This window comes from Coregonus lavaretus, assembly GCF_964263955.1.
Source record: "Coregonus lavaretus genome assembly, chromosome: 33".
Lineage (NCBI taxonomy): Eukaryota > Metazoa > Chordata > Actinopteri > Salmoniformes > Salmonidae > Coregonus > Coregonus lavaretus.
In genome coordinates, this window is record NC_140020.1 from 19,194,694 (window position 1) to 19,217,904 (window position 23,211).

General features: G+C 43.6%; 1 protein-coding gene across 1 annotated transcript in view; it reads right to left on the bottom strand.

Annotated features, from left to right (window-relative positions):
- The window catches only part of LOC311108172 (protein cornichon homolog 3-like), a gene marked incomplete at its 3' end in the record, with an annotated part of 54,907 nt that overhangs the window by 1,384 nt on the left and 30,312 nt on the right, over positions 1-23,211 (bottom strand). The window contains exons 4-6 of the mRNA XM_084150790.1: positions 10,588-10,700; positions 6,149-6,292; positions 1,059-1,074 (exon numbers count right to left, since the gene is read on the bottom strand). Coding sequence (XP_084006916.1) covers positions 1,059-1,074; positions 6,149-6,292; positions 10,588-10,700 — 273 coding nt within the window. The remainder of the gene's footprint in view (positions 1-1,058; positions 1,075-6,148; positions 6,293-10,587; positions 10,701-23,211) is intronic.

A 23,211-nucleotide genomic window follows, 5' to 3' on the forward strand; every position in this document is an offset into this window, starting at 1 on the left:
AAGTATTTTGGACAAAGTGTGAAGGAAAGCAGTTAACAATTCAATTTAAATGACTATGAATAATTTAAGTAAATTAATAAGTACCACATTTGGTCCATTATGGAAACAGTGATACCTTTGCTCATTTGGGTAGACTATAGAGTATTGAAACACAACCAAACATTGCAAATATTGTGCAAAAAATTATATAGGCCTACACTATTGTGCAAAGAATTACTGCTTTTCTAGTTCTAGAAAACAAGCTTTAATTTCTCTACCAAATAACAACACTATAACCACAGAGAATCACACAATATTCCATTTGTATATAATTCTTCGTAGATCATGTTTCCGTTCGAAATGCTTTTGTTAAGAATACACAAAATGCACACATCACAAAAGCCATTCACATATGTAATGTATATAAACACACAGGCCATGTATTGTATTGCAGCAGGTAAAAATGCAACATTCGTTGACCCGGTTTCCTTGTCCCTGAACAGAATGTTCACCATGTCTCTGTACAGGATGTGTCATCTCCCCTTCCCACCAGTGAAGAAGAAGCTACTATCGGTGAGACTCTAAGGGCAGATGGGTGAAGATGAAGACATGTTTGTCCCAATGACAACCACGACTCTGCTGTTTTTCTCTGTGCTGTGCCTGAGACAAACTGTGCAAACACTACTGTGTGCCCTACTATGGTAGTGGTGATGCTACTGTACTGCTCCAGGACAGGACAGGCTGTGAGTACAGACATTAGCCGGGCAGTGACGGACAAAAGAAAATATGGTGCTCACTGTGACTCATCATGGACTTTTGACCTATAGTGAATTGTAAACAGTAATGTCCCTTTACATACTTTGAGGAGAAAATGGGGACTGGAGCTGAAACTCTTTCTTTCCCCTCAGACCAGACCCACCGACTGTCCTTCTCCTGATGAAACAGAAAAGTTGTGACAGAAAAGTGCTATTTTTTGCTGCAAAGTTGGTTTTTGAGCTAGCTAGTTTGAATTCCAGAAAACAGTCTCTGATATCTGGAGGATGGCTCAAATACTGAGAGTTCTGCTGTTATGAGGTTACCAAGGAGTAGACCATACTGGAAGACAAGAGAGGGGGGAAAACACAAGAATACAAATCAATGACTGAGACTACAGTACATGATTGGACCAAACAGTAAAACCAACAACAATAACTATCAACAGTGCCAAAAATGATTCCATTATAAACTGGTCCACTGGAATTATTAAGCATTCAAGAAAGGAGTATTCAAGTGTTGTGTTAAAGTGTTTAAGAAATGACTGATTAATCCATGCATGGTTTAGTAGTGTGATCAGGCTTTCTTAGGGCCCATGCCTGGGTGCCTGCTAGATTCACTGACTTTGTTGGTGTTTCTTTATTTGAAGTTGCAATTAAAATAACCCTTTAATGTTGTGCATACAGGCTTCTCAACTAGAAAGGATAAACATTTTGCCTATTCAAAACACAAGCAACTAAATAAGCAAGAAATTGATGTGAGGTCGCTGTAATGTTATGCTTGATTAATCTTGTCGATAAACCAAACTTAAATATGTAATATGTATTTGAAGAACTGGGCTCGGATTAAGAGGTAGGCCTATGTCTTAGCGCGGACAACACTGCTAATGAAATATACAATTTGATGGTTTATTGTTATCTTCTAAATTAATTCAGCTTCCTAGCTAACTGTACCATAATAGCACATTTACTGCTTTAACTAATCACGATCACTTAGCTACTCCCAAATGGAGACATTTGCATTCATTCTGCTATCCTCTGGCCTGTGAGGCACTAATCCCTGCTGCTGTGGTGAAGCCTGAGCTCACCTGTCTGTCTGAGTTATCAATATCCATGTTTCCTAATGTAATGGAGGCACAATACGTATGGTGGCCTGGAGGTGTCATACACAGGGAAACCAGAGGCAGCTTAGACAGATGATGACCTCCATCAGGCCCAGGCTCCATCACCCCTCAGAGATGTAGCTAGATTAGTTAGTAGCCTGTATCTACTCATCGTAGCTCATCACATGATCACTGGGCCTATTCTACTGTACAAACATCTCCATTATTACTCAGCTGTAAGGTGAAAACGACTGATTTAATCACCTGGTCACTTGAAGAAGACCAAGCCTAGTATTCAACACTGTACCAAACAGTAAGACAGCAAGCTGAACAACAGCTGAGGAAATGTGTGGGACAGACACTCTCTAGCTATTGGATCTCCCACTTACTGGTTCTGTAAAAAACCTTCAGTGTAACAACAAGCCCCGTACTTGGAATCTACATTCAGCTTGACAAGAGGTTACTGTTACTGCATTAACATAACATTACATTATATCATTATATTTCATTACGGCATGCGATGTGAATGAGATCACATTTCATCTCTAAACTGCTCTTCATGGTAGAGGGGACAGAGATGCTACATATGTCCTTGCTGTCAGCTTGTCATCGGTCTGTCATCGAGGTTGTTTCAATTCAACCAGTAGCTTGACTTCCACAGGCGAATATAGCATATTCCTCACTGAGGGCTTGTCATAAACATTTAAATGGAGCTCTGCTTCCTTATCAGAGCCATACAGTCATTTCTTGTTCCATTCGATTTAAACGGCTGTTGAGCTAATGAGCCGAGGCAAACCTGGCCATTGTAATTGGGAGGATTAGGCCTCCAGAGTCAATCTTTGATTTCCCATCAATCTGTGAGTGGGAGAGCATTATTCAGCTGATGCTCGATAGCTTCAGACTGTGTGTGTGTGTGCGTGTTTGTACAGTAAGTGTGTGTGTGCGTGCGAGCGAGAGTGAGTCTGTGTAAGTGTGTGTGTGCAAGGAGAGGGTTAGAGATCATGCCAAAGACAAGCGGAGAAGTGGGTGAGAACGGGTTAGGAGTGCTACTTAGTAGACAAAGAGAGGGAAGCATTCATATACAGTAACGTTACATAACATCCATAGCAGTGGTTAAACATCAGGAGAATATGCACATCTCATCAAGGTTAAACAATGGAGGCCAGTCGTTATATTGGACTCCATATTGGACTCCACTAGAGTGACTGCCTCCCCTGTGACAAACACCAGTAGGTCAGGGCGGGCGGAAGTAACGGAGGTCAGAGGTTAGGGGTTAAAGGTTATCTCCCTGAGGAGGCCCGTTCTCCAGACAAGGCTGGAACAGTGAGCGGGAAAGATTCACAGGTGTGGTACAGTGGTGTGTGCAGGGGACAGGGCACCGTGGGGCAGTGAGGGGGTCAGTATCACGAGGTGACAAACACACTGAAGAGAGACTCACTACTAGAGGAAGGTCCGGTCCAGCACACGCTACAGCCGAGAGGAGGAGAGTCACATGACCACATTCAACACTTCTGATTGGTCAATTAAAAACGCTCTGTGCCTCTGGTGAGAGGTTACTAGTACTCCAGGGGCTGTGGGGTCCATTCCATTTCAATTTAGTCAATGAAAGTGATTAATGAAAACCTTTTATTAAAACGTTTTAGTTCGGGAATTGAAAATTAACCAATCACTACCTGAATTGGCTAAACCGAAATGGAATTGACCCCATCCCTGGTTGCTGCCCTTAGGGCTGCAGGGCCAATACATTGTGACTATAGCATATACCATGTAATGTACAGTCGTGGTCACAAGTTTTGAGAATGACACAAGTATTGGTCTTCACAAAGTTTGCTGCTTCAGTGTTTTTAGATATTTTTGTCAGATGTTACTATGGTATACTGAAGTATGATTACAAGCATTCCATAAGTGTCAAAGGCTTTTATTGACAATTACATTAAGTTTATGCAAAGTGTCAATATTTGTAGCATTGACCCTTCTTTTTCAAGAAGTCTGTCCCTGATGTTTTTCCTGGAGAGAAGTGGCTTCCTCACTGCCCTTCTTGACACCAGGCCATCCTCCAAAAGTCTTTGCCTCACTGTGCGTGCAGATGCACTCACACCTGCCTGCTGCCATTCCTGAGCAAGCTCTGCACTGGTGGTGCCCCGATCCCGCAGCTGAATCAACTATAGGAGACAGTCCTGGCGCTTGCTGGACGTTTTTGGGAGCCCAGAAGCCTTCTTCACAACAATTGAACCTCTCTCCTTGAAGTTCTTGATGATCCGATAAATGGTTGATTTAGGTGCAATCTTACTAGCAGCAATATCCTTGCCTGTGAAGCCCTTTTTGTGCAAAGCAATGATGACGGCACGTGTTTCCTTGCAGGTAACCATGGTTAACAGAGGAAGAACAATGATTTCAAGCACCACCCTCCTTTTAAAGCTTCCAGTCTGTTATTCTAACTCAATCAGCATGACAGAGTGATCTCCAGTCTTGTCCTCGTCAACACTCTCCCCTGTGTTAACGAGAGAATCACTGACATGTCAGCTGGTCCTTTAGTGGCAGGGCTGAAATGCAGTGGAAATGTTTTTGGGGGATTAAGTTCATTTTCATGGCAAAGAGGGACTTTTCAATTAATTGCAATTAATCTGATCACTCTTCATAACATTCAGGAGTATATGCAAATTGCCATCATAAAAACTGAGGCAGCAGACTTTGTGAAAATTAATATTTGTGTCATTCTCAAAACTTTTGACCACGACTGTACTGTATGGCTATGTTAACATAAACAAGTTGACGTTGTGAAAAAAGAGCCGGTATCTAGGAGGCCCACTGCTGGCTGCATGGCATACTGAAAGGGCATCATGTCCTTGTGAATTCAGATGCTGGTTTAGGCACAATACAATTCCATTATTGGAGTCTTTAAACATCCAATACAGCATAAACACACTGGTCAAATAAAATCAACGTTTATTGGTCGTGTACACAGATTTGCAGATGTTATCGCAAGTGCAGCGAAATGCTTGTGCTTCTAGCTCTGACAGTGCAGTAATAATACCGAGCAATACAAATCAATACGGACATAGCATGTCTGGAAAAAGCATGTAAAAGCAGTGGTGGAAAAAGTACCCAATTGTCATACTTGAGTAAAAGTAAAGATAACTTAATAGAAAATGACTCAAGTAAAAGTGAAAGTTATCCAGTAAAATACTATTTGAGTAAAAGTCTAAAAGTATTTGGTTTTAAATATACTTAAGTATCAAAAGTAAATGTAATTGCTAAAATATACTTAAGTATCAAAAGTAAAAGTATAAATCATTTCAAATTCATTATATTAAGCAAACCAGAAGGCACCATTTTTATTTTATTTTTTAAAAAATTTCCGGATAGCCAGGGGCATACTCCAACATTCAGACATCATTTGCAAATGAAGCATTTGTGTTAAGTGAGTCCGTCAGATCAGAGGCAGTAGAGATGCCAGGGAGGTTCTCTTGATAAGTGCGTGAATTTGACTATCTTCCTGTCCTGCTAAGTATTCAAAATCTAACTAGTACTTTTGGGTGCCAGGTAAAATGTATGGAGTAAAAAGTACATTATTTTCATTAGGAATGTAGTGAAGTAAAAGTAAAAGTTGTCAAAAATAAGAATAGTAAAGTACAGATACCCCAAAAAACTACTTAAGTAGTAATGTAAAGTATTTTTACTTAAGTACTTTACACCACTGTGTAAAGGCATGTAAAGCCTGTACTAAACACATGAAAAAGTTACAAGAGGAGTAACAACTTTACTCTACTTAGGCTAGATGTACTGTATATAGTTGTTAGTCACTTTGAGGTGAACGATGAGCATTGTCTGTATCCTAACACATTACCAAACAACAAAAGTGCATTTCTGGCCTCCCGAGTGGCGCAGTGGTCTAAGGCACTGCATCGCAGTGCTAGCTGTGCCACTAGAGATCCTGGTTCGATTCCAGGCTCTGTCGCAGCCGTCCTTGACCGGGAGACCCATAGGGGCGGCACACAAATGGCCCAGCGCCGTCCAGGGTAGGGTAGGGTTTGGCCAGGGATGTTCTTGTCCCATCGCGCACTAGCGATTCCTGTGGCACGCTGACTCGGTCGCCAGGTGTATGGTGTTTCCTCTGGCACATTGGTGCGGCTGGCTTCCGGGTTAAGCGGGCACTATGCGGCTAGGTTGGGTTATGTTTCGGAGGACGCACGACTCTCGACCTTCACCTCTCCCGTGTCCGTACAGGAATTGCAGCGATGGGACAAGACTAACTACCAATTGGATACCATGAAAAAGGGGGTAAAAAAAAAAGATTGTGCATTTCTCACTCACCAGTACAGATAGTAGAAGAAGGAGAGGACGAAGAAGGACATCTTGCACCAGGCCTCTTTTTGGCAGAACTTGAGTGTGTCCCCGTTCATGACTGAGGCTGGGTCGTAAAGGAGCTCCTTAGTGTCTGTGGGGCTGTGGAAGTACCTACCGAATAGGGACACGACACACGAGGGGTAGTTGACCCGTAGAGATGGAGGGACGGAGGGGAAGATGGAAGGAAGAATGGAGAAATGGAGGATGAGTAGGGGGGACACCCTCTTTACATGAAACATCTGACTGTTCATGATTAGTATGATTAAGTTGTACATGATTAAAGGTTATAGTAATTGCAATGCATGGTTTATGCATATAGGTACATGCATTTAATTATGTTAATAGATACATGAACACATGGTGTATAATGATTTACCAATAGTTTGCTAATGACTAACAAACTATTCAGTAATGGTTTATAAGTCGTTTGTACTAGACAGACTATTAAATAAATTGTGACAGGGTTTTTAAAATTCATGTGGAACAAGATTGCTGTAAATGAGAATGTGTGTGAGAATGTGTTTCCCGCCAGTTTAATGTACCTGATGATAAAATAAAGGTTAGTCAATCATAAATAATACAAAATCATAACCATTCTGCCCATTCCATTTCTACTAATGCACCTTGTAATACCTGAAAAAAACAAACACGTAACAACAGCTGAACCTGAATCTCAACCCACTACTACTACTACTACCACCTGGTGAGTCACTCCACTAACACAGCTGCATCATATAGTACCTCTACTGTTAGGACAAGCACCACCTGAGACAGTGGTGACCTATTTCACAGCACACCATAACTCATTGCTGTGGGGTGGCCTATATTTCTACAACACACTGACTGACTCCACCTGATAGGCTGTGGGGCACCACTACCTCTCACAGCACCTGAGGTAGAGAAACACATCCCTCCTGTAGCTCAGTTGGTAGAGCATGGCGCTTGCAATGCCAGGGTTGTGGGTTCGTTTCCCACGGGGGGCCAGTATGGAAAATGTATACACTCACTAACTGTAAGTCGCTCTGGATGAGAGCATCTGCTAAATGACTAAAATGTAAAATGTAAATGTAATCCCTCTCTGTGACAGTGAGGGGGGCGTGGTAGGGGATAGGGAGAAGCTGTCTGTACAGTATGTGTGCTACAGGATGAGCTCAGCTCAACACACAGAGAGAGCGGGATCCCGTCTACTGTACACACAAAAAAATGGGGATTCATAAAGAACCCTTTGAGCTCTTTAATGGTTCGTTACAGTTCACAAAACGGTTCTTTGCTCTTTTAGTGATAATTAAAATGCTCATGGTTCTTACCCCCTTCCAAAGACATACACAGTAATTATGATGACTTCCGGAGGACGTCCTCCAATCTATCAGAGCTCTTGCAGTATGAACTGACATGTTGTTCATCCAATCAAAGGATTAGAGAATTGATCTAGTACTGAAATCATAAGCTACAGCTAGCTAGCACTGCAGTGCATAAAATGTGGTGTAGTTGACTCAAAAAGTTTTGTCAAATATTAAGAAGAAGCAGCAGAGAGAGATTTTTTTTTACTTTCACTTATGCTAGCTAATGCAGCTAATTTAACCTACTCAACATCCTGACTCAAAAAGAGAGGAATTATATTTATGTTAGCTAGCTGGCTAAGGCTATCCAACACGTCCAATTCAAGGTAAGCTTTCGGTTTTATAAATGTATTGCCACCGGGGGCCGTCGGTGTAACTGCTAAACTGCTTGCTGTACACTACTGAGTGATTATACACATGGATTGGATTGTGGGTTTACTAACGCATTAGTTATTGTAGCTATGTTGACTATGATGTTAGCTCATATGGTGGCGCAGTGGTCTAATGCACTGCATCGCAGTGCTAACTGTGCCACTAGAGATCCTGGTTCGAATCCAGGCTCTGTCGCAGCCGGCCGCGACCGGGAGACTCATGGGTGGCGCACAATTGGTCCAGGGTAGGGGAGGGAATGGCCGGCAGGGATGTAGCTCAGTTGATAGAGCATGGCGTTTGCAACGCCAGGGTTGTGGGTTCAATTCCCACGGGGGGCCAGTATAAAAAAATATGTATTCACTAACTGTAAGTCGCTCTGGATAAGAGCGTCTGCTAAATGACTAAAATGTAAATGTAAATATGGTGACAACGATGTAGGCTGTGTGTAGCGGTTATGGTATGACATTTTTTTTTCTTTTCGCTCAGCCCAGTCAAAGCTATTTGCTGCTCTGGCACCCCAATGGTGGAACAAGCTCCCCCACGACGCCAGGACAGCGGAGTCACTGACCACCTTCCGGAGACACTTGAAACCCTACCTCTTTAAGGAATACCTGGAAGAGTATAAAAGTAATCCGTCTAACCCCCCTCCCCCACAAAAAAATAAATAAAAATAAAATAAAATAAGTGGTTGTCCCACTGGCTATCATAAATTGAATGCACCAATTTGTAAGTCGCTCTGGATAAGAGCGTCTGCTAAATGATGTAAACGTAAATGTAAATGTCACAGACAGCTGCTGTGTTTTGCACCGAAGTCTACAAGTGATAATGATATATGACTATGGCCAGTGACGGTGTCTTGTAAAATACTCATCTAGGCCTTGCGTCAATTGAGAACAGTTGGCTAAATCAGTCAGTGGTTCTCTCCTCAGGGACCCCCAGCTGTTCTAGAGGGAGCTCACTTGATTCAACTTGTCAATTAACACAATAATAATAATTAAATGTTAACCATATAATATGGCTGACCAGAATATAAAACCCTTTGTGGTTCTTCAAAATAATCTACAAAGAACCTTTAAGATTGAGAAAGGTTATTTATACAACCCTTCTCCATAAAGGTTCTGTAAAGAACCATAAAAATGGTTCTATATAGCCCCAAAAAAGGTTGTAACCATAGCGGAACTGTTTTTGGTGCTATATAGATTTTTTTTTTTATGGTTCTTTATTGCACCATACAGGTTCCATTTAGAACCTTATGAGCATGGTTCTTTATTGAACCTTCAAAAAAGGGTTCTATATTGCACCAAAAAAGGGTTCCGCTATGGTTACAAGCTAAAGAACCCCTATCTGGTACTATTTAGAAAAATAAATGGTGTGTGTGTAGCAGGGTTCTTCCAGTTGACCCAGCTTCATTGCCCTCCAGGTAGCAGAGACTGGAGATGGGTACACTGGGGGTTTGGGGAGGGAGAGAGGACCAGCTCAGTCTGACTATCGAGGCACTATGCTTGGCTCTGAGAAGAGAAGGTGACTGTTCACTGGCACATTTTGGAGGCAATGGAAGCCAACCAAATTTTTGGGAGAGCGCGATGCTCCTCTTTTGATGAGGCTATGGAATTGGCCTTAAACTGAGACGTCTTTCTCAGAAATGTAGCCACTGCTTTACATCGGCATGTACAGTATGTATCTGCTCTACACAGGAAGTGGTGCTCCGTTCCACCGTGTTGCTGCTGCTAAACCTACATCTAAACCTCTCTAGTATCCTGTGTTTCACTGAGCCCCTGCTGCATGTGGACGTGGGGAGGAGAGGCTGGCAGAGAGGCAGAGCCAGTGGGGGCTGATTGAGAGGAGAGGAGGGGGACGAGCTGAAGACATCAGGCATCAGCTGTGCTCACTGGGAAGGAAAACAGAAATGGACAGATCTGTGGCTGCTGTGGGTCACCCTCCCCCATATCTCTGTATCTCTCTCTCTATGTCTTCATCCTTCTGTTGTTTTCTCTGTGCCTCTCTTTCTTTCTCTCTCCCTCTCTCCCTGTCTCCCCTCAGCTGTGTAAAGAGAACAGCATCTATAGCCACTGGGCATCTGGCAGAGTCTGCAATTAATGAGACAGTGAGTGCTGCTGTGTAACTTCAACCGCCTGAGCAAAACAATCACAGAGTTCTGCAAGTGATTCACATCCAATAACGAAACAACAACAATCCCAAAGAAGGGAGAAAACAACATATTAATGGGAGGAAGCCTTGACAGGTGACCAATTTTCAGGGTGGGATTTCAGGGTATCATAACCAAAGTCACACACAGCCTGTCTGCCACATTACAAATGCTCAAGTCATTAAATAAATACCTACTTTTTCTTTATTGTGGTATCTTTTGAAAAGCTCCTTTGATTTTTTTAAACAAAAAATTACAAAGGAGTTCAAACCACAAGGCAAGGTCTTGAAAGAGTGTTTGTCCCTTTGTTGAATGGAGACAAAACCATCTGTTATCATATTTACAATCACTGCAGACTGTACTGCACTTCCTCAGCAAAATGTATGTCAATGTTTTATGTTGGCCTTTGTTTGTGTACTCTTATTACACCCAATGAATGTCCATGTGAATATTTTAATATCAGTGCTTATCTTCTGGGCACCATAATGAATTCATGACATCTTATAAAATGAAAGACAAAGATGGACTAGTCCAGCTTCGATAGTTACCTCCATGTATTGTAGAAGAAGAGCGGGATGTTGAGGCCTACTGTCAGCCACTCCTGGGCACACAGGAACATGATACAGAACAGCCCATGGATAGAGTACTCTGGAAGCACCAACTGGCAGGGAGAGAAGGAGGGAGGGAGGGAGGGAAAGAGAGCAAGGGGGGGAGGGGGGGAGAAGATGTAAAGTGAAAGAGAAATGCTCTTGAGAGAGGCTATTTTGTAAATGACATCGCCGAAGTCAAGGATCGGTAGGATAGTCAGTTTTACGAGGGCATGTTTGGCAGCATGAGTGAAGGAGGCTTTGTTGCGAAATAGGAAGCCGATTCTAGATTTAACTTTGGATTGGAGATTCTTAATGTGAGTCTGGAAGGAGAGTTTACAGTCTAACCAGACACCTAGGTATTTGTAGTTGTCCACATACTCTAGGTCAGACCCGTCGAGAGTGGTGATTCTAGTCAGGTGGGCGGGTGCCAGCAGCGTTCGATTGAAGAGCATGCATTTAGTTTTACTAGTGTTTAAGAGCAGTTGGAGGCTACTGAAGGAGTGTTGTATGCCATTGAAGCTCGTTTGGAGGTTTGTTAACACAGTGTCCAATGAAGGGCCAGATGTATACAAAATGGTGTCGTCTACGTAGAGGTGGATCTGAGAGTCACCAGCAGCAAGAGCGACATCATTGATATAAAAGGAGAAAAGAGTCGGCCCAATAATTGAACCCTGTGGCACCCCCATAGAGACTGCCATAGGTCCAGACAACAGGCCCTCCAATTTGACACATTGAACTCTATCTGAGAAGTAGTTGGTGAACCAGGCGAGGCAGTCATTTGAGAAACCAAGGCTATTTAGTCTGCCAATAAGAATGCGGTGGTTGACAGAGTCGGAAGCCGGCTGCACAGTACTGTCTATTATTGATCACGGTTATAATATCGTTTAGGACCTTGAGCGTGGCAGAATTCACCCATGACCAGCTCGGAAACCGGTTTGCATAGCGGAGAAGGTACGGTGGAATTCGAAATGGTCGGTGATCTGTTTGTTAACTTGGCTTTCAAATACTTTCGAAAGGCAAAAACTGGCCCACTCGCATTTTCCCGCCCTAACGTCAGGTTCGCCAATTTCCCTGTCTTATATCAGCTCGCTTGCGCTCAGATGGGCGGGGTGGAAATATTTGACGTGTGTCCTTAAAAACATGATCCAAAGTGCTAATTTCAGGCAGCGCTGATAGGAATATTTAAGACCAACCAAAAGCTGGTTTTAGCCGTAACGCAGTTGGTTATGTCATGAATTTTGACAGCAGAAACGCAGCCTATTCAGCCGTGACGCACACTGCCCATATGCGCATGGAACAAGAGAAGCCTAATGTGAATTGGTGCAATCGCGAAATAGTCAAGACTGTCAATAAAGGGTTTGGCTCCTGAGGCTGCTTGGAAATACATCTTAATCATCAAAGCTTTATTAAAATATAAAGTTTAAGAGGAGTGAAACAGTGAGCTAACATTCCATTTTTATCTATGCATTGTAGGCAGGACCACATTATTTTAGCCATGCAGGTCCCGTTTTGGATGTGCATAAAATCCTCCATAGTCTGAGTTGTTTTAATATTATATGCCCACGGGGAGAAATGATAGTGCCTGGCTGTAAGTGTGACATAGCCTATTTAAAACAAGTTGTTGTTTCGTTTTGTTTAGAATTTGATTCGAATTATTCGTTCTCTTTTTAGGCCTTATCAATAATGAATGTAATCTTGCTTATTGACAATGTTTGGCATGTCCATGCTCAGCCATAATGCAATTTACAGTAGGCCTAGCCCCTATATCAGTGTGAATGCTATTGAAGCAATGCAATTACTTAGAACAATGTGGACTGCAAATGGGTTCAAGTTAACCTATTTAGCAAAGGTGGGATAGGTCGTTTCGTATTTCGTTTCTGTAAGCCATTTGATAAACTATTACGGACTAACATTGAAATTGGAGTTGATTCCAAGGCAATACATAAAATACCGTAAATACACAACCTGAAGCAACCATATATTTCACCATGGAGCACGTCCTGATCGACCAGAGAGGGGCCAAGCCTCAACACACCCACAACTTGTTTATTCATAAAAACCCAGCCCTTTTCCGCCAGAACCAGCAAGTGTGCCGATAATTGTGACAGTGAAAATAGCAAAATTATTTCTGACACACCCCTGAACCTATAGTGCTACCGCGTGCGCTTAGATTTACCATTGCGTTAGGTTTGTTAAAACAGAGCCCTAAATATACACAGAAAAAAATAATAAAGTGTTTGTCCCATATTTCATGAGCTGAAATAAAAGATCCCAGAAATGTTCCATACACACAAAAAGCTTATTTCTCTCAAATGTTGTGCTCAAATTTGTTTACATCCCTGTTAGTGAGCATTTCTCCTTTGCCAAGATAATCCATCCAACTGACAGGTGTGGCATATCAAGAAGATGATTAAATAGCATGATCAATACACAGGTGCACCTTGTGCTTGGTACAATAAAAGGCCATACTAAAATGTGCAGTTTTGTCTCAATGCCACAGATGTCTCAAGTTTTGAGGGAGCATGCAATTGGCATGCTGACTGCAGGAATGTCCACCAGAGCTGTTGCCAGATAATTTAATGTTAATTTCTCTACCATAAGTCACCTCCAACGTCATTTTAGAGAATTTGGCAGTACGTCCAACCGACCTCACAACCGCAGACCACGTGTAACCACGCCAGCCCAGGACATCCACATCCGGCTTCTTCACCTGCGGAATCGTCTGAGACCAGCCACCCGGACAGCTGAAACTGTGGGTTTGCACAACCAAACAATATTTGCAAAAACTGTCAGAAACCGTCTCAGGGAAGCTCATCTGCGTGCTCATCGCCCTCACCAGGGTCTTGACTTGACTGCAGTTCGGCATCATAATCGATTTCAGTGGGCAAATGCTCACCTTCAATGGCCACTGGCACACTGGAAAAGTGTGCTCTTCACGGATGAATCCTGGCTTCAACTGTACCGTGCAGATGGCAGACAGCGTGTATGGCTTTGTGTGGGCGAGCGGTTTGCTGATGTCAACGTTGTGAACAGAGTGCCACATGGTGGCGGTGGGGTTATGGTATGGGCAGGCATAAGCTACGGACAATGAACAGAATTGCATTTTATTGATGGCAATTTAAATGCACAGAGATACTGTGACGAGATCCTTAGGCCCATTGTAGTGCCATTCATCTGCTGCCATCAGCTCATGTTTCAGCATGATAATGCAAGGCCCCGTTTACACAATTCCTGGAAGCTGAACATTTCCCAGTTCGTCCATGGCCTGCATACTCACCAGACATGTCACCCATTGGGCATGTTTGGGATGCTCTGGATCGACGTGTACGACAGTGTGTTCCAGTTCCAGCAACTTCGCACAGTCATTGAAGAGGAGTGGGACAACATTCCACAGGCCACAATCAACAGCCTGATCAATTCTTTGCAAAATAAATGTGTTGCGCTGCTTGAGGCAAATGGTGATCACACCAGATACTGACTGGTTTTCTGATCCACACCCCTTTTTATTTTTTAAGGTATCTGTGACCAACAGATGCTTATCTGTATTCCCAGTAATACGAAATCCATAAATTAGGGCGTTATTAATTTATTTCAATTGACTGATTTCCTTATATGAACTGTAACTCAGTAAAATACGTCAATCATAGATAGCTCCAAACAATTACCCACAGGGCTTCACAATGTCATGGAGCAACTGGCTAGCCTGTAAATACATCGGCAATTATCATAAATGTTACACACTGATCTTGTGCCATGTCATGTGTTTGATAGCATTACTGTACATAAGCTTTTCAAATTGAGTGGGGTCAAACACATAGTGGCAAACTGCCATCAGTCACTTTAATGAATCCATCATCAGCAGCTACTAGTCATCAGAGCAGAGCTCCAAACATGGTTAGAGTCTTCCAAAGAGTGAGTACCGAGATTACAGAGTAGTCACTAGCACTAGCTGCGCCACATACAGTGAGGGAAAAAAGTATTTGATCCCCTGCTGATTTTGTACGTTTGCCCACTGACAAAGAAATGATCAGTCTATAATTTTAATGGTAGGTTTATTTGAACAGTGAGAGACAGAATAACAACAACAAAAATCCAGAAAAACGCATGTAAAAAATGTTAGAAATTGATTTGCATTTTAATGAAGGAAATAAGTATTTGACCCCCTCTCAATCAGAAAGATTTCTGGCTCCCAGGTGTCTTTTATACAGGTAACGAGCTGAGAGTAGGAGCACACTCTTAAAGAGAGTGCTCTTAATCTCCGTTTGTTAACTGTATAAAAGACACCTGTCCACAGAAGCAATCAATCAATCAGATTACAAACTCTCCACCATGGCCAAGACCAAAGAGCTCTCCAAGGATGTCAGGGACAAGATTGTAGACCTACACAAGGCTGGAATGGGCTACAAGACCTTCGCCAAGCAGCTTGGTAAGAAGGTGACAACAGTTGGTGCAATTATTCACAAATGGAAGAAACACAAAAGAACTGTCAATCTCCCTCGGCCTGGGGCTCCATGCAAGATCTCACCTCGTGGAGTTCATGAGAACATTGAGGAATCAGCCCAGAACTACATGGGAGGATCTTGTTAATGATCTCAAGGCAGCTGGGACCATAGTCACCAAGACAACAATTGGTAACACACTACGCCGTGAAGGACTGAAATCCTGCAACACCCGCAAGGTCCCCCTGCTCAAGAAAGCACATATACAGGGCCGTCTGAAGTTTGCCAATGAACATCTGAATGATTCAGAGGAGAACTGGGTGAAAGTGTTCTGGTCAGATGAGACCAAAATGGAGCTCTTTGGCATCTACTCAACTCGCCGTGTTTGAAGGAGGAGGAATGCTGCCTATGACCCCAAGAACACCATCCCCACCGTCAAACATGGAGGTGGAAACATTATGCTTTGGGGGTGTTTTTCTGCTAAGGGGACAAGACAACTTCACCGCATCAAAGGGACGATGGACGGGGCCATGTACCATCAAATCTTGGGTGAGAACCTCCTTCCCTCAGCCAGGGCATTAAAAATGGGTCGTGGATGGGTATTCCAGCATGACAATGACCCAAAACACACGGCCAAGGCAACAAAGGAGTGGCTCAAGAAGAAGCACATTAAGGTCCTGGAGTGGCCTAGCCAGTCTCCAGACCTTAATCCCATAGAAAATCTGTGAAGGGAGCTGAAGGTTTGAGTTGCCAAACGTCAGCCTCGAAACCTTAATGACTTGGAGAAGATCTGCAAAGAGGAGTGGGACAAAATCCCTCCTGAGATGTGTGCAAACCTGGTGGCCAACTACAAGAAACGTCTGACCATTGTGATTGCCAACAAGGGTTTTACCACCAAGTACTAAATCATGTTTTGCAGAGGGGTCAAATACTTATTTCCCTCATTAAAATGCAAATCAATTTATAACATTTTTGACATGCGTTTTTCTGGATTTTGTTGTTGTTATTCTGTCTCTCACTGTTCAAATAAACCTACCATTAAAATTATAGACTGATCATGTCTTTGTCAGTGGGCAAACGTACAAAATCAGCAGGGGATCAAATACTTTTTTCCCTCACTGTACAGCGTCAGCGCAAAGCCAAGCCTCATCTTTCATGTGGTGAAATTAACGCTGTGTGAAATAAAACATTTGGAGGCCGTTTGGAGCCTACCCAATAAACATTAATGCGTCAAGTCAAAAATGAAAGCCTTAGTTTAACTTGCGTCTGCTCTGAATAGTTTTTAAATAACTTTGTGGATATGATTATGGTACGAGTCAGGTGTGTTAGCCATTAGGGTATCCCATTGATTATATTGGCACATAATGGTGGAAGACTTAGGATATCCATACGGTAATACAGCAGGATTAGTAGTTGTATTCATGTGTGTATTCAACCTGAAATTCAATGCGATTGCCACCACAGTGCTGATAAATAAAACTCCTGAGTGGCGCAGTGGTCTAAGGCACTGCATCGCAGTGCTAACTGTGCCACTAGAGATCCTGGTTCGAATCCAGGCTCTGTCGCAGCCGGCCGCGACCGGGAGACCCATGGGGCGGCGCACAATTGGCCCAGCGTCGTCCAGGGTAGGGGAGGGAATGGCCGGCAGGGATGTAGCTCAGTTGATAGAGCATGGCGTTTGCAACGCCAGGGTTGTGGGTTCAATTCCCAACGGGGGACCAGTATAAAAAAATAAAATAATAATATGTATTCACTAACTGTAAGTCGCTCTGGATAAGAGCGTCTGCTAAATGACTAAAAATGTAAAATAAATACAATGTCTTGAGTCCTGAATGCTCGCAGTGTAAGCCCTGTTTCCAGCTCTGTGTCTGTGTAAACACACTGAATTTAACCAGGTAAGCCAGTTGAGAACAAGTTCTCATTTACAACTGCGACCTGGCCAAGATAAAGCAAAGCAGTGCGATAAAAACAACAACACAGAGTTACATATGGGGTAAAACAAAACATAAAGTCAAAAATACAACAGAAAATATATATACAGTGTGTGCAAATGTAGCAAGTTATGGAGGTAAGGCAATAAATAGGCTATGGTGCAAAATAATTACAATTAGTATTAACACTGGAATGATAGATGTGCAAGAGATTATGTGCAAATAGAGATACTGGGGTGCAAATGAGCAAAATAAATAACAATATGGGGATGAGGTAGTTGGGTGGGCTAATTTCAGATGGGCTGTGTACAGGTGCAGTGATCGGTAAGGTGCTCTGACAACTGATGCTTAAAGTTAGTGAGGGAGATAAGAGTCTCCAGCTTCAGAGATTTTTGCAGTTCGTTCCAGTCATTGGCAGCAGAGAACTGGAAGGAATGGCGGCCAAAGGAGGTGTTGGCTTTGGGGATGACCAGTGAGATATACCTGAAATGGGTTTTAGGTTATTATGTTTGACTCATTCAGAAGGTTTTATCCTAGGCAATACCAACAATACCAGGATCTGTGCTCCTTAGCGGCACATATGTACCCTGTTGAAAACTCAAAAATATGTAACCATTTAAAAATAAAAAAAGCTTTCAGAGATGCAGAAGGAGAGAAGCACAGGCCAAGTTAAACTACTGTATGTATGCTTAATGCTATTCCCGAAGCCCTCCACACGTTCATGTATATTTAACAAGCTAAAGGCACAACTGGAGCCTTGTCTGAAACACCTGGACTTGTACACGATGTGCATTTGCTCTATTATACATTATTCACAGTGCTACATTCTCCCTAATAACATAAACACACATTGGATCACAGGGGAGAAGCTCCTTAACAGCAGGTGATGGAGAAACTGCTGCTCAAACAGATCTATATACAAACACAACACTGCGCCATGCTCATTAAAATACAAATAGTCACGCTAAACTTTTTATTACCCCTACTTATTCTCAGCCCCCCTTCCATCAAGTCCCAATCCTACCCTTGCTGTCACTGGCTAAACTCCTGCTGAATGCAGACAAACATTATGAACCACTCCTATGCTACTGTACCAGGCTTCTGCATAACTACACTGCTCAAAAAAATAAAGGGAACACTTAAACAACACAATGTAACTCCAAGTCAATCACACTTCTGTGAAATCAAACTGTCCACTTAGGAAGCAACACTGATTGACAATACATTTCACATGCTGTTGTGCAAATGGAATAGACAACATGTGGAAATTATAGGCAATTAGCAAGACACCCCCAATAAAGAAGTGGTTCTGCAGGTGGTGACCACAGACCTCTCAGTTCCTATGCTTCCTGGCTGATGTTTTGGTCACTTTTGAATGCTGGCGGTGCTTTCACTCTAGTGGTAGCATGAGACGGAGTCTACAACCCACACAAGTGGCTCAGGTAGTGCAGCTCATCCAGGATGGCACATCAATGCGAGCTGTGGCAAGAAGGTTTGCTGTGTCTGTCAGCGTAGTGTCCAGAGCATGGAGGCGCTACCAGGAGACAGGCCAGTACATCAGGAGACGTGGAGGAGGCCGTAGGAGGGCAACAACCCAACAGCAGGACCGCTACCTCCGCCTTTGTGCAAGGAGGAGCAGGAGGAGCACTGCCAGAGCCCTGCAAAATGACCTCAAGCAGGCCACAAATGTGCATGTGTCTGCTCAAACGGTCAGGCCCAGGCATTGTAGGGAGGTCATACAGGCACGTGGAGGCCACACACACTACTGAGCCTCATTTTGACTTGTTTTAAGGACATTACATCAAAGTTGGATCAGCCTGTAGTGTGGTTTTCCACTTTAATTTTGAGTGTGACTCCAAATCCAGACCTCCATGGGTTGATACATTTGATTTCCATTGATAATTTTTGTGTGATTTTGTTGTCAGCACATTCAACTATGTAAAGAAAAAAGTATTTAATAAGATTATTTCATTCATTCAGATCTAAGATGTGTTGTTTAAGTGTTCCCTTAATTTTTTTTGAGCAGTGTAAATTCAACCTACAACCTAAAATGCATTGTGAGCACATAAATTAGTAGTAGTCATCACACCAACCATGACTAAAACAGTGACATGATGTAAGACAAAGGGTTTGGTTGCGAGGCAGAGGCACACAGAGCAACAAAGCTACATGATACTGTAGGCCTAACAACGAGGGGAGAGTAACACTGATGCACTGTGTTGATTGAGGGTATAGGATTGATCCAGCTGTGTGGAGCTCGGGGCTCATCTGGGCCGGGCGAGGCTAGGATCAGGGATCTGTCTCTGGGCTCTGAGCCCTGAAGGGTTCCTCCCTCCCTGTCTTCCACATCTGACCACCCCAGGGCACACATACACACACGCCAGCCGGTGGCGAGGCAGGGCTCAACCTGTCGGCCAATTAGAGCGGACTCCTGCGAGGGCCCCACTCAGCCACAGTTTAAGAGGCTTGAGTGTCAAAGTGCTTTTCAAGTGTGACTTGAGGCAGCCCCCTGGGAGGTAGAGCAGAGCAACACGTGGAGCCAGGCTCGAGTGGAGTAGAGGAGAGGCAGCCACAGCACAGAGCTAATGAGAGAGGACTGCTGCTGCAGAGCGACTGCCTCTCCTCTACTCCACTCTGGTGATCTACAGAGCTATAGCCCACTCTCCTCTACTCCACTCTGGTGATCTACAGAGCTATAGCCCACTCTCCTCTACTCCAATCTGGTGATCTACAGAGCTATAGCCCACTCTCCTCTACTCCACTCTGGTGATCTACAGAGCTATAGCCCACTCTCCTCTACTCCACTCTGGTGATCTACAGAGCTATAGCCCACTCTCCTCTACTCCACTCTGGTGATCTACAGAGCTATAGCCCACTCTCCTCTACTCCACTCTGGTGATCTACAGAGCTATAGCCCACTCTCCTCTACTCCACTCTGGTGATCTACAGAGCTATAGCCCACTCTCCTCTACTCCACTCTGGTGATCTACAGAGCTATAGCCCACTCTCCTCTACTCCACTCTGGTGATCTACAGAGCTATAGCCCACTCTCCTCTACTCCACTCTGGTGATCTACAGAGCAATAGCCCACTCTCCTCTACTCCACTCTGGTGATCTACAGAGCAATAGCCCACTCTCCTCTACTCCACTCTGGTGATCTACAGAGCTATAGCCCACTCTCCTCTACTCCACTCTGGTGATCTACAGAGCTATAGCCCACTCTCCTCTACTCCACTCTGGTGATCTACAGAGCTATAGCCCACTCTCCTCTACTCCACTCTGGTGATCTACAGAGCTATAGCCCACTCTCCTCTACTCCACTCTGGTGATCTACAGAGCTATAGCCCACTCTCCTCTACTCCACTCTGGTGATCTACAGAGCTATAGCCCACTCTCCTCTACTCCACTCTGGTGATCTACAGAGCAATAGCCCACTCTCCTCTACTCCACTCTGGTGATCTACAGAGCTATAGCCCACTCCCCTCTACTCCACTCTGGTGATCTACAGAGCTATAGCCCACTCCCCTCTACTCCACTCTGGTGATCTACAGAGCTATAGCCCACTCTCCTCTACTCCACTCTGGTGATCTACAGAGCAATAGCCCACTCCCCTCTACTCCACTCTGGTGATCTACAGAGCTATAGCCCACTCCCCTCTACTCCACTCTGGTGATCTACAGAGCTATAGCCCACTCTCCTCTACTCCACTCTGGTGATCTACAGAGCAATAGCCCACTCTCCTCTACTCCACTCTGGTGATCTACAGAGCTATAGCCCACTCTCCTCTACTCCACTCTGGTGATCTACAGAGCTATAGCCCACTCCCCTCTACTCCACTCTGGTGATCTACAGAGCTATAGCCCACTCCCCTCTACTCCACTCTGGTGATCTACAGAGCTATAGCCCACTCTCCTCTACTCCACTCTGGTGATCTACAGAGCTATAGCCCACTCCCCTCTACTCCACTCTGGTGATCTACAGAGCTATAGCCCACTCTCCTCTACTCCACTCTGGTGATCTACAGAGCTATAGCCCACTCTCCTCTACTCCACTCTGGTGATCTACAGAGCTATAGCCCACTCCCCTCTACTCCACTCTGGTGATCTACAGAGCAATAGCCCACTCTCCTCTACTCCACTCCCTCCATTCTTCCTCTATCTCTCTCCTCGACAGTCCTTCACTCCTTCTCTGCCGCTCGATGTCGGATCGCTTGCAACAGCCAATTAACACCACTTAACAGTGATACAGCCCTCAACAGGACAAAGGCCCTTAAGACATGCACTCCCCTCCATATATCTTTTGACAGTGAAGCTAACATTTTAAATGTGGCTCTATACTCCAGCATTTTGGATTGGAGATAAAACGTTTCATGAGGCAACAGTACAGAATGTCACATTTTACTTGAGGGTATTTTCATACATATCTGTTCTAACGTTTAGAAATTAAGGCACTTTATGTATCTAGTCCTCTGTGGTCCTATGTGGTCCTCTGTAGCTCAGCTGGTAGAGCACGGCGCTTGTAACGCCAAGGTAGTGGGTTCGATCCCCGGGACCACCCATACACAAAAAATGTATGCACGCATGACTGTAAGTCGCTTTGGATAAAAGCGTCTGCTAAATGGCATATTAAGTATTAAGTTAGTCCCCCCATTTGAGGAAGTCATAAGTATTTGGAAAAATTCAATTATAGTGTAGTAAAGTAGTCAAATGTTTAGTATTTGTTCTCATATTCCTTGCGCTCATTGACTAATGCTAGCTTGTGACTCTTCAAAGTAGTACATTCTGGTGTGCCTTCTTGGTGACCGATGTGATGTTGTCCTCTCACTTGATACTGTCGGAGATGATGGTCCCCAGGAATTTGAATGATTCAGCTGTGCCAACAGCTGAGCCATCAATCTCGATGGGAGAGATGGTGGGGGGGCGTTTCCTGAAGTCAAACACCATATCCACGATTTTGTCTGTGTTGAGTTTCAGGTTATTGCGACTGCACCAGGACACAAGCCGGTCGACCTCTCCACGGTACATGGACTCATCGATGAGATGAGTGGGAAAGTTACAGAGGAACAAAGATCATACCCTCCCAAAAATGTTAACCTCCCCGGTTATTGGTAATGGTTAGAGGTTAGCATGCTTTGTTGTAGACCGTAACTTTCTCACTCATCATTATTCATGATTCATTCATGATTTGTCTTAATCATGGCATAATCAGGATTAATTTAGAAGTGTTTGGAAACATCTTATCTACTCAATTAGAAAGAAAATGACTGCAGTCATCATTCCCCATTCAGTTCCTATAATATAAATATAATTCGAAACACAACCAAAACAAACTGTAAATGCATCCAATGACTTTGTAGAGTCACAAGCTTGATGTAATCATTGCGTGCTAGGAATATGGGACCAAATACTACACTTTTGACTACTTTAATACACTATAAGTGCATTTGTCCAAATAAACATAATTTCTTCAAAATGTGGAGACTAGATACATAAAGTGCCTTCATTTCTAAATGGTAAAACAGATATGTATGAAAATACCCTCAAATAAAAGGTGACATTATGTACTGTAGCCTCATATGACACATTTTATTTCAAATCCAAATTTCTGGAGTATAGAGCCAAATGTAAAAAAAAATGCTTCACTGTCCAAATACGTGGAGGGGAGGGGAGTGGAGGAGAGTGGAGGAGAGTGGAGTGGAGGGGAGGGGAGGGGAGGGGAGGGGAGGGGAGGTTAGGGGAGGGGAGGGGAGTATATGTAGCCTTCAGTACACTCCCAATACAATGGAACCAGAGGATCAAATGGTATGAAAAGTAAACTATATTTACTAACTGTCTGCAACCATAGCACCAACCCAGCAAATCCATCTCTCTACAAGTGCCATGACAGTGCCAAGTGTTGCTGCCATTAATGGCTATGGTACAGTAAGTTTATAATTATACATTAGCATTTGTCCATTATAGAAGGAATCATTAAATTATTTGAATTAACTTGAAGCAGAAAAGGGCTTGAAACTAACTGGTTTATCTGGTCGAGCAAAACCAGTGGCCTCTCCAGGCGCTCATCATATGAAACGCCTGTAACATATATGCAATCACGTATGCAATACTGTTCTCCGCCTCGCTCATTTGTGTTCGTGACTAATCTGGATATCGCTCTCATTTTAGCAGCAGCAAATTTCCTCTGCTGCCACCAGAGATCAAAAGAGCTCCTAC